This window comes from Fulmarus glacialis, unplaced genomic scaffold (genome assembly GCF_000690835.1).
Source record: "Fulmarus glacialis isolate BGI_N327 unplaced genomic scaffold, ASM69083v1 scaffold32045, whole genome shotgun sequence".
Taxonomy (NCBI): domain Eukaryota; kingdom Metazoa; phylum Chordata; class Aves; order Procellariiformes; family Procellariidae; genus Fulmarus; species Fulmarus glacialis.
In genome coordinates, this window is record NW_009212846.1 from 1196 (window position 1) to 11566 (window position 10371).

The 10371-nt window shown below is 55.4% G+C and overlaps 1 protein-coding gene across 1 annotated transcript; it reads right to left on the minus strand.

Annotated features, from left to right (window-relative positions):
• Window positions 1–497: 497 nt before the first annotated feature.
• On the minus strand, window positions 498–6149 carry LOC104076967 (protocadherin gamma-A4 {ECO:0000312|EMBL:AAK26087.1}-like; the record flags this gene model as incomplete). Its single annotated transcript, XM_009578010.1, has 2 exons — window positions 498–1274; window positions 6061–6149. Coding segments are annotated over 2 exons (316 nt in total), but the record flags the coding sequence as incomplete, so codon positions are not given.
• Between the last annotated feature and the right edge of the window lie 4222 nt (window positions 6150–10371).

Below are 10371 nucleotides of genomic sequence, written 5' to 3' on the forward strand. Positions count from 1 at the left end.
GCACGTTCACACCACGCCGCGTGGGCGCGCGAGGGCTTCTCTGGGCCCGTGGAGCTAACTGCGCTAGTGCAGGTGCGAGGTGAAGGACGTGCATGCAGATGCGGTGCGCAGAAGCGTGAAGCATCGTCCCCCGGTCCCCTTGGCGGGGACTCGGCCAGATGGCTGCCTGGCCACAGGGGAGCGAGACTCTCTTAGCTTTAATTCCAGAAGAACATTGACTGTACATATAAATATTTACTGCAAAGAAGGGATGAGATGTGTCTGCTCTTCGGAGACCCCTAGAACCGCTGGGGTAGCTGCCGCACACCTCGGCATGCTCCTCCGTGAATTCCCTACCTCTCAGACATCAGGAGGGTTTGTTTTTTTTTTTCTCACGTTTCAGGCCATCAGTGGTTGCACTTTTAAAAGAAAAATAAATGTTTAGGATGCAGCTTTGCCATATTCCCTTTGACTCATGCAATATAAACACTTACTTATTTTTTTTCCAGGTAACAGGTAAGCAGGAACTGAAGCACTCCCTACCAACTTCTCAGCAACAAACCCATCGCTATCATTAACTTGGGGTGAATTTTACTAACGGGAAGTTTAAGAGCAAAGATCTGGAGCATGGGCTCTAAGCTAGGAACTTCCTTTTCCTTTCCAAAAAATGATCGAATGTCTATAAATTAAAAGATCCGCATTAAAATTATTTACACTGGGCAAAGTCAAGCACAAGCCTTGTGCCTTTCTCGGACTATCTGGGACCAAATTGGATCCAAAGACATGGCAGAAGACCTTCTGCATATTCTAATACCCGAGGGATCGTATAAAACATTAGCAAGTATTCACAGGGCACTTGTTTGCATTCGGTTTTGCTTCCAGGTTGGTTTTCATCATGAGACCTAATAGCAGCGAGACCCTGCTCCTAGCTCTGATGATGATGAGATACATTCGTTTCCTACTTTTTGTGTCACAAAAAAAATTCACATTCGTCCTCCGGCCTGGGCTGTGGTTTGGGGGAGTGCTGGAGCTGGCTGCCCTGTGGCTCTAAGGTCTCCTTCTTCTTCTCTACTTCTTCTCCTTCTTCCCGGATTTCTTCTTGTTGCCTCCCGAGGAGCCGGCGCTCTTGGCGTCACGCTTGCCGGCGGCGTTGGTGAGGGTGGCGGTGCTGCCCGGGATGTAGACGTTCTGCCGGTAATCGGGGACATGCTGCAGGGTGAACTGGGGGCCGTAGCGGGTGCTCAGCCCCATGGTGCCCGTCCCGCCGCCCAGGGTCGAGTTGCCGTCAGCAGCTTCTGTGGGGGACACCGGAGCGGGGGGCAAAAGAGAAGGGCAGGTTGTTAGTGCCGGCCAAGCCCCAGCAGCCCCGAAAGGCTCCCACCGGGTGCCAAACCCAGACCTCGGTGCCACCAGCCTTCACCCCCACCCCTCACTACCCTCCAGCGCTGTCGCTCCACAGCCGCAACGTTTCCATCTCCCATCGTGGCCAAAGGTTTGGGATTTGGGGCTGGGGCAACTGTCCTGGCCCTCCCTGCCTCCCTGACGCTGCCTGCTCTGCCCCCCTCCCCGGCTGCTGCCTCCGCAGAAGAACACCCCCCCGCCCCCGAAAGCAGCCCATTACAACCATATTGTACAGCCACAACCACTCGTAATGCATTAAGGGAAATCCAATATTTTCTTTTTTATCCGCTGCACTTAAAACCCTGCCCCCAGTATTTCTCCAGCCAGGTTTATTCAGGGAGCAGAGCACATGAGATGAGAAAGAAAATCCCTCCCCTGCAGTACCACAAAATGGCTCTAGGAAGCCGAGCACAAAGCAAATCAATGCCGAAGCGCATCCGATGGTCCAGATCTGGGAGCAGGGGGAGGGGAAGGCAAATTCATTCCTGCCGTGCTGCAAAGCCCCGGCACGGAGAGAGCAAGCGCCGGGGCGGGGAAGGGCACAGGGCCCCCCCGGGATGCTGGGGCACTGCTGGAAGGTAGAGAGCAGATGGAGACAGGGGGGACACATGGAGACAGGGGGAGAACTGAGTACGGGGGGACGGCAGGGCACGAGCGATGCCGTTGCCATGAGCTGCTGCATGACCGGCTGCGGTGCAACCGGCCGTGCGTGGCTCAGGGTGGGATCCTTGCACAGCCCTGCTCAGAAATGATTTGCTAAACCCCTGCCTCTGCCCTGGCTACTGTGGCTCCCATCTCAGCCTTTTCACTGCTTCGTGCATGTGGCTATGGACACGCTCTCCTGGGAGGCTGGAGAAACCCAGCAAGGGCACCTGAAGGGCCCAAGGCAGAGTCCGGGGCTGCTACTCCCTTCTTTTGCAGGCAGAGAGACAGCGGGAATAAAGGAAAACAACGAGCAGAGAACGTGGGCTGGTCCCCTCATGTTTTTCCTCGCTCCAGACCAGATCTGTGCACGCCTCCGTGTTGCCTTTGCTTTCCCTGAGCCGATGGAGGTGGCTAAGCCAGCCAGAAAGCTAGACAAAAAGCTGGGCCACATCCCACCAACCCCCTGAAATATTGCTGTGTACACATCCCCTCAGAGAGGTCGGAAGCATGAAGCAACTGCAGTTTGAAAAGTTACAGCTGCTCTGCCGGAGCAGGCGGAGGAAAACACATGGCGAGTGGGAAAACAGGCGGGATATTGTGCAACCGAGGCCGGGGGACGCGCAGGACGGTGCACAAACACAGCGAACCCGCGTGGGGAAACGCCATTTCCACTGTGACAGCGTTCACCGGCAGGAGAATTTTTCTACGGTCCCCATCAAATGGGTCCCAGATCTGGCGGGGCTTTGTGGACCTTGGGCTGGAGGAGATGTGCATATACAGTTAGTGATATTTATCGCTAATCTGCGCCCGGCTCATCAGCAGCTTGTTGAATTAACAACCAACTCAACCCCACACCCCTCGGGGTGTTACGAAGCGGGACGGGATGGCTGGAGATGTGCTGTCCATCTGCGAGGGACCGGTCGCAGGTGGACTGTGGCCTCTGGCAGCGGGGGAGATGGTTTTTTCTGGGAGAACAGCCCGGTTGGGGGCTTGGTGGGCTTGGGCACCTTCTCCTCTGCCCTGGGTGCCGCTGCCCTGCTTCCCCCCAGGCCATCCAGCTGCACCGGGGCTCTGAGCTGCTGGGGGCTGCCAGCACCATCCAGGACAACTGGTCCCCATGAACTAGTTTGCAGTCACAGCACAGCTTTCGTGGGGGAGAAAAAGCCGCCTGTGAAATTCCCAGCGTGCTAGTTGGTCCCGGGCAAGAGCAAAGGGCTGTTTCTAGGTAACATTGACATTAAGGCTGAAAAGAAGAGAGAACAGGGACAACAGAGGTTTATAAATGGGCACCGAGCTGCTCCTGCCAAGCAGGGCATTTCAGCTCTTCTTGCTGGAAAGGTTAAGCTCAGCCTTTACCAGCAGCCAGCCATTATCCCAAACGGTCCTGAGGAGGAAAACAAGAATTTGGGCTACGGCAAAAATAACCAGCTAGCGGCTCCATCACCCTCGTGGGCAGAGGGGAGGAGAGCCCGGCCGGAGGCAGCCCCGGAGCATGTGCTGCTGCAGCTGCTGGTGGGGCTTTCAGGAGAACCCAATATAGCGTGTCTGGCCCTGCTGCAGGCAGCGGAGCTGGGGAGAAGGACCGCCTAGGGCTGCCTCTCCGTCTGCTCTCCCACCATCTCATGGCACCCCTATAAATTCCCGCTGGAAGCCGGAGTATTTTAAGGACAGGATGTCTGCCCTTTAGTGTCTGGTGTCCTGGAGCATCTGTGCTCCTTGGTCTGTCTTAGCAGCTGCCCCTGCCCCTTCAGATGGCTCAAAACACTGGCTTTTCTTGTTGTTCCCAACAGCAAGGGAGGAAGATCCAGAGGAATGGAGCGCGGGAAGGGAGACAGAAGCCCTACAGCAGGGTCGCAGCCCTGGGGGGAAACCAGCTCCCCAGGCACTCTGGCTTGGGAGGGTGATTTAACCATGGGGCAAGCGATTTAATCCTCGGAGAGACTGGATCGCGCAGGCTTGGCACGGCAGCGCCAGCTCTGCCTCTTGCTGAAGCGAGGGATAACCCCTGGCACAGGGTAAGGATGCACGTAGGGCATCACCAGCCCCTTCTGGGGGGCATCCCTAGCTCATGGAGCCGAGCAGCATCAGGGGAGTTTCTGCCTCCTGGGTGGTCTCTGCTCGGTGGGGACTCGAGCATGGGCTTGACGTGGTGCGGTGGAAGTCAGGATCGACCGCTCTGTGCGGAAGCAGCTCACACTCGGAGGAGCGGGCGAGCGAAGGGCACGCAGTGCCATCACCGGTGTCACTGTGTCCCACCTGCCGCCCTGGAGCTCAAACAGAGCTCAGGGGGTGACAGTAAGAGCTAAGGATCATTTAAGTAGCCAGGAAACATTACCCAAGGATGGGCAGCACAAAGCTTAACGGGCAATTAGCGCTGCCCCTTATCAAAGCCTGCTCCGATCACCACTATTAGCTTAATGAGTGAGAGCAGAAAAAGGGGGGACAGAGAGCAGAGGAGACATGAAAACACAGTGCTGGTGGAAAAAGCTTATGCTGTGTCCCCACCCAGCTCCATCCATCCATCCATCCGTCTGTCCATCCATCCAGCGCAGCAAGGGACTGGCACGGGCAAGAAAAGGATGGACTGCACAGAGCCATCCTCTCCCTGGGGCTGCAGCAGGGGAAGCCTTTATCTAGCAGATGGATCTGATTTAAATTAACCCCCTGGGCAGACTGAAGTGGGAGAGGTTAGGACTTGTGGACTGGGGGAGATTTGCTGCAATAGGGCCCGGGGCTACGTGGAAGTAGGTGCTTAACCTGGAAGGGACCCGCTCAGCTCTCTGATCCTGGGGACTGCGGGAGCGGCAGTCAGAAAAACAGCTTTATTTGCGAGCAAGGAAACCAGATCTGGAGGGACGGGGTGATGATAACCACATGCAACCCCGGCGGCTATTTTTCCATAGTCGTTTTTCAGACCAGAGACACATTTTCGCGTTGTTTCTTTCCCTTGAGTGTAAACAACTCCCTTGCCCAAGACCTTCGTCCCCTTCCCCGGCCACGGCAGCTGGGTCTCCAGGCTGCCTGGTGTCTGCAGAGCGGCAAAGTTCAGCTGCAGAGGCTTTCCAAGAAAGCAACACCAAAGCCATCCCTCCTCCCCCAGATTCCTTCTCTCCCAACAGCTCAAAGGAAACATCCAAAGCATTTTGCACAGGGTTTTATGGCTATGCTGTTGCTTCTATTTTTAAATCAAGGGGAAAAGACTTGGAGGTATTTATAAATAAAGGCTGTATGAAAACCAGCCTCTTTATCCAGAGCGCTGCACAGAGTGATAATTGCACTTCTTTTATATAAAGCCATAGAGACTGCGGGTGCATGGGAACACCCCTCCCTGCCCACCGCTTCCACACAGCACAGGCATAAACCAGAACAAACCAACCCAAAACGACCCCAAACCAAACCCCTGTGACTACGACCGCAAAGAGCCAGCAGCAGCCGCTGAGGCAAACCTTGGTGAGCCCGCGGCTCGGCAGAGGGACCCGGTGTGAGCAGGGAGCACACGCCGGTGTCTCTGGACACGAGGCTTGTTGGGGATACTGAGTCAGGCGTTTACTGTATTCCTGGCCCAGCCTCTAGCCACAAGCAAATCTGCCAGGCTTCCTACCTCCTCGCCTTACGGTAAGTTGCAACACAGCAGACATTTCATTTACTGTGACCTTCGGGAACCAAGTAGTTTATAAAACATCATCTCAGGACCGGCTCTTTCATGTAACACAACCGCATCACGAGCCAGATAACATTCTGTTCCAGTACACAGATAATGTAGTTTGGGTGGAAGAGGTACCCCTGTCTACAGCACGCCTCATGCTGATGGCTACCTGGCATCTCCTCTGCCTGAATTCTTCCCAACCCCTCTCCTCTGCAGGGTAACACAGACAGCAGTGCTTTTCCACCAGCAACTGTTGAAGAAGGACTTTTGAAGCCACCCCAGTTAACACAGATACATAAGTCCCACCAGCATCTTATCTAAGAGCATGCATCTGAGGTGTCCGCGCCAGAGCAAGTGCCGTGGTTTTCCCACAAGTGATGGAGACCAACCGTTTGCTGAAGCCAGGATCATGGCTTGGAGCATCTCCGTGTCAAACTGGTTGTTCGGCCAGGCTCCACCTTCCTCTCCATTCTGGGAGCTACGGGAAAAGGAAAAAACAGCAAGTTACTGCAGCTCCGTCAGGAGGAATGGGCTTGTCAGACAGCATGAGAAGCTAAGGCTGTGGGCTTGTTCACTGCGAAGAGGAGTTGCAGGCTTTAAATCCTTCTATTAAATAACACTCAAGAGTCAAGACACTTTCAGAGGTCTCCATCCCTCTCCAGGCTTTTGAAGAATAACTGCCAAAAGCACGTGGGAGCTCAGCAACACCTACCTAACTCCTCCCGACTTCAGAGACAGCCAGCACCTCATCACCTCAAAATCCCACCAATACAATGTAATGCCTTCCCACCAATATAATGTAATACCACAGAAAATGCTGGTCCTGAAGTCCCAGAGGTGCATGCACCCTTGTACGACCAGGTCCTCTGTTCCTTTTGCAGGCCATGTGAGTGGATGCACCTTTCAAGCTGTTTCAGGCTACAACTCCGTTCTGCAGCTTCATGGTAGGCTTTGGGATCAGCGTGAAGCCAGCTGCAAAACCTGCTCTGACGGGAGGTCAAGAGCACTGGCCAGCTCTGCAGAGCCAGCAGCAAACAGTCCTGGGGAGGCTGGAGCAACAGGGAGAGGAGAGAAGGGAGGTGGGCACCCACCTTGGTTCCCCAGGACTGGCTGATGGAGGGGCTGAGCACCACAGATCCGCCCGGGAAACCTCGGGGGATGCTTCCAGGTTTTGATTAAGGAGGGTTTGTGACCGAGGTTACTATCAGCAGTCTGCGTGCCGTCTAACAAGCTCCACATTCACGTTTGCCAAGTGCCAGCTGTGCTCGGCCACCACTCACTAGTGGTGGCACTTCCCCTCCGGAGAGGTCAGGGCTGTGCTCCCAGAGCCCCTCCAGAGCCTCCCTGCTTCCAGCAGAGAGACCTAAAAATCTCACCAGCTTCCTGGGTCCTCCTCTGCTCTGACCCTAAGTGACCACATCACCCAGACCGCCGGTCTCCCCTCTCCAGCTGAGTGCTCTGACCACCCGCAGCTCTTGCCCCCACGGGGATGCCAGGCTCTGCCCCTTGGCTGGCCTGGGGCGAGGGCTGCCCTGCTCTTGCAGCTGGGAGCTCTCCAGAAGCGAGATGGGGGATTTGAAAGCCCTTCCCCTTGGAGAGAGCTGAGCCTGTTTCTCAGGCAAGCGTTCAAACCACCAGGCTGCAAGGCATGGAGGTGGCCTCCTCCTCCACCACAGTGGTCCCAGCCCTTGCACCCAGGAGCTGCCAGACCCCGAAAAAGCCCTGCTCACACCCTGAAGCCCTGCTCGGACATGCTCAAGCAGCTGAGATCTCCCCCAGCTCTGGGGTCTCCTGCTGGCAGCTCCGCACTTGAGCGCTTGGCACCCCACACGCTGCAAATGCCAGCGCAGGAACTGCCGATGCCAACTCAGCAACGCGTGCTGGGTGGCAGATGGGCTCTTCACCACCATGCTGAGCATCCTGCTGCCTGAGTGCCCCCGACGGTTGCACCCACTGCAGCCCTCACACACAGGAGAGGCTCAATATGGCCATTTCAGAAATGGGACGGACCCACAGGCACGTCCTTGAAGGTTGTATCTGCCACGGTGACCTTGTAGCGCGGGCAGCTCCCGTGTCTAGGTCACTGCCCCAGCTGCATCAAAGCTCTGCAAGGAGGGAAGCCCTGAACACACAAGAGCTTTCTCTGTCCTCCCTGTGCAAATGTCCCGCACAGAGGAAGAAAAACTGCAGACACATGGGATGGACAAGAGTGCCCGTGAGCTCTGATCAGGCCCCACATGGCCCTGCTCGGTCACAGTGAGGGGTATATATGGGCAAAATCCTTTTGAAACACAAGATCTGAGTGTAAGGATGCGTGTATGGACGCTCCCAGGTACACTGCTGAAAATCTGGTCTTAAACAACTTGCCCAACGACATGCAGGACCTGTGCCAGGACCACACGCCCGTCAGTCCCTTCCCCTTCTGTACCGCCTGCCTGATCCATCCTCAGCGCCGGGCACTGCTCTCACACCGGTTTATCTGTGGAAGATGCAAACAGTCCCTAATGTAGCAGAGGCTGCCCCGGCACGACACTGCCAACAGCACCGCTTCCAAAATACCTGCCGTCTGCTGCAACCCAGGGCATCCTGAAAACTATTTATATCGCTCCTCCGCGACGTGTGTGGTGGCACAGTTTCAAGAAGGCCAGAAGCGAGGCTTACCCGCCTCGCAAATTGATTTCAACGCTTGCGTGATGGTTGTGCTGAGACTCCTCGGCCGTGGGTACCGCTGCCCTGCACTCGCTGTTGTGCCAGCGAGCAGCGTGCAGGCAGCCCAGGCAGCGGGGACATTCAGGGGACAGCCCTGGGGCTGCAGTGACCTGTTAATGTCACAAACAGGGCTGGGAATAGAGCCCTGGGCTAGATCCAATAAAGGACTTAGGAACCTAAACCCCATTGCAAACCACAACCCATTCAGCCACCAGTTAACCCTAGCAGCTCCTGCCCCACCGGCTGGCAGCTGAGGTTCCCAGGTTTTTCAGGGCTGCAGGAAAGCTGCCCAGAAACACCCCGGTGCCTCCCAGCCACGGCTCCTGGCTCTGGGGGCTGCCCCGGCATGCTGATGGGACCGGGGATGGGAAAAGGGAAAGCACAAGGAAGTGCCAAATCCTTTTTTTTAGAATTGTATTATTCCTGTGGTTTGAACTCTGTTTTGAAATCGGAGGCCCAGATTCAACTTCCTCTTTGATGTGGCAGTGCTGGCATCACATTTTCCACCTCCTAAAAGACTCTTTCCTCCCCTCCCACCTTTCCTTCGGGCAACAGGCTGCACTGGACAGAAGCTCCTCCTGCCTCCTGTCAAAGCCATGCCATGGAAGGAAAGGCTCAGCCTGTGGTCAGGGCATTCACCTGGGAGGTAGCACCAGGACCCCCCTCACTGAGCTCCCTAACCAGGTGGTCCTCGCTTTCCACCCCAATGACCCCACGGCTGCATGCAGGCACAGGCAGGGGAGCCGGCCACCACCCAACACCAGACTTGCCCAGAGCTGGGTGGGAAAGGGGCGAAGAAGGGCCGTGGTTAGTCCCTGCAGCCTGGAAGGGGGTTGAGCAGTGCACGGCACAAGGGGAGTGGCTGTACCAAGAAACATGTGGATCTTGTTCAGGTTGTTTTGAGCTCGTGTTTTAGAGGTGTGTGCCCCCAGGGAAGGGTGACCCTGCATCACCAGTGAGCAGAGAGAGGTTCATCCCCAGAGGATGGGGAGACGGGCGGTGTTTCAGATCTTTTTCCTTTCTTCTGGACTTAGAGAGGGAGTGAACACATGTGAACTCACGTGGTGGACTTCACTGGCCCCTGCGTTACGGTTATGCCCCAGTGTCAGGGGGACAGCCCAAGCCCTACATCCCCTTAATGCCCCGTGGGATCACAAAATCACAGACTGATTCAGATGGAGAGGGACATGAAGCACCCAGCCTAACGAAGGTGGGAAGGTCTCTGGTCCAACACCCCATTCAAAACAGGGCCAAGCTTTCAGCTGGATGCAGCTATATATTAGAAGCTCAGGGCTCTGAGCAGCCACATTTTGAGTATGAGATTTCTCCATCTCCCTGGCCTCCTCTTCCAGACCTCTGATCATTTTGGTGGCTCCCATATGACCCTGTCTTTGGTGCAGTGGGGAGCCCAAAAACTGGGCACAGTGCTCCAGGTGTGGTCCTATAAGTGTCAAAATGAGGGCAACCATCTCTTCTCTTGACCTGCTGACTACAATCTTACCAGTAAAACCCAGTATACAGTGGGTCTCCATCACAGCAAGGGTGCACTGGTGACTCATGGTCAACCTGATGGCCCCCAGCTCCTTTTCTGCAAATCTACTGCACCCAGTGTTCCCAAATTTTGCAAAAAAAGCCCCAAAGCTGTGTGTTTGCTCCCCATGATGACATGCAGAAAAGCTATTTTAGAAATGCCTTAGAGTTGCAAAAAAATGGTATTGAGCTCACTTCTCTAAGCAGGAAATTCAAGTGCCTCAATTACTTGCAGTGCAATCATCCAGAATTCAGAGGCACAGAAAAAAAACAAGTGCTGTAATCTAAAAACGCCCAAAAATAACTTCTCACATTGGAAAAAGGCACACAGCTGATGACCAGATCTGGCCGTCTTCCATGGCTATAGGATGCAGTTGTGAATCAGAGCTGTGAATCACTGATTCAACAGCGAGGAGCCTGCCCTGCCCTGCGTCCCCTGCCTGGGGCGGGCAGACCTCGGA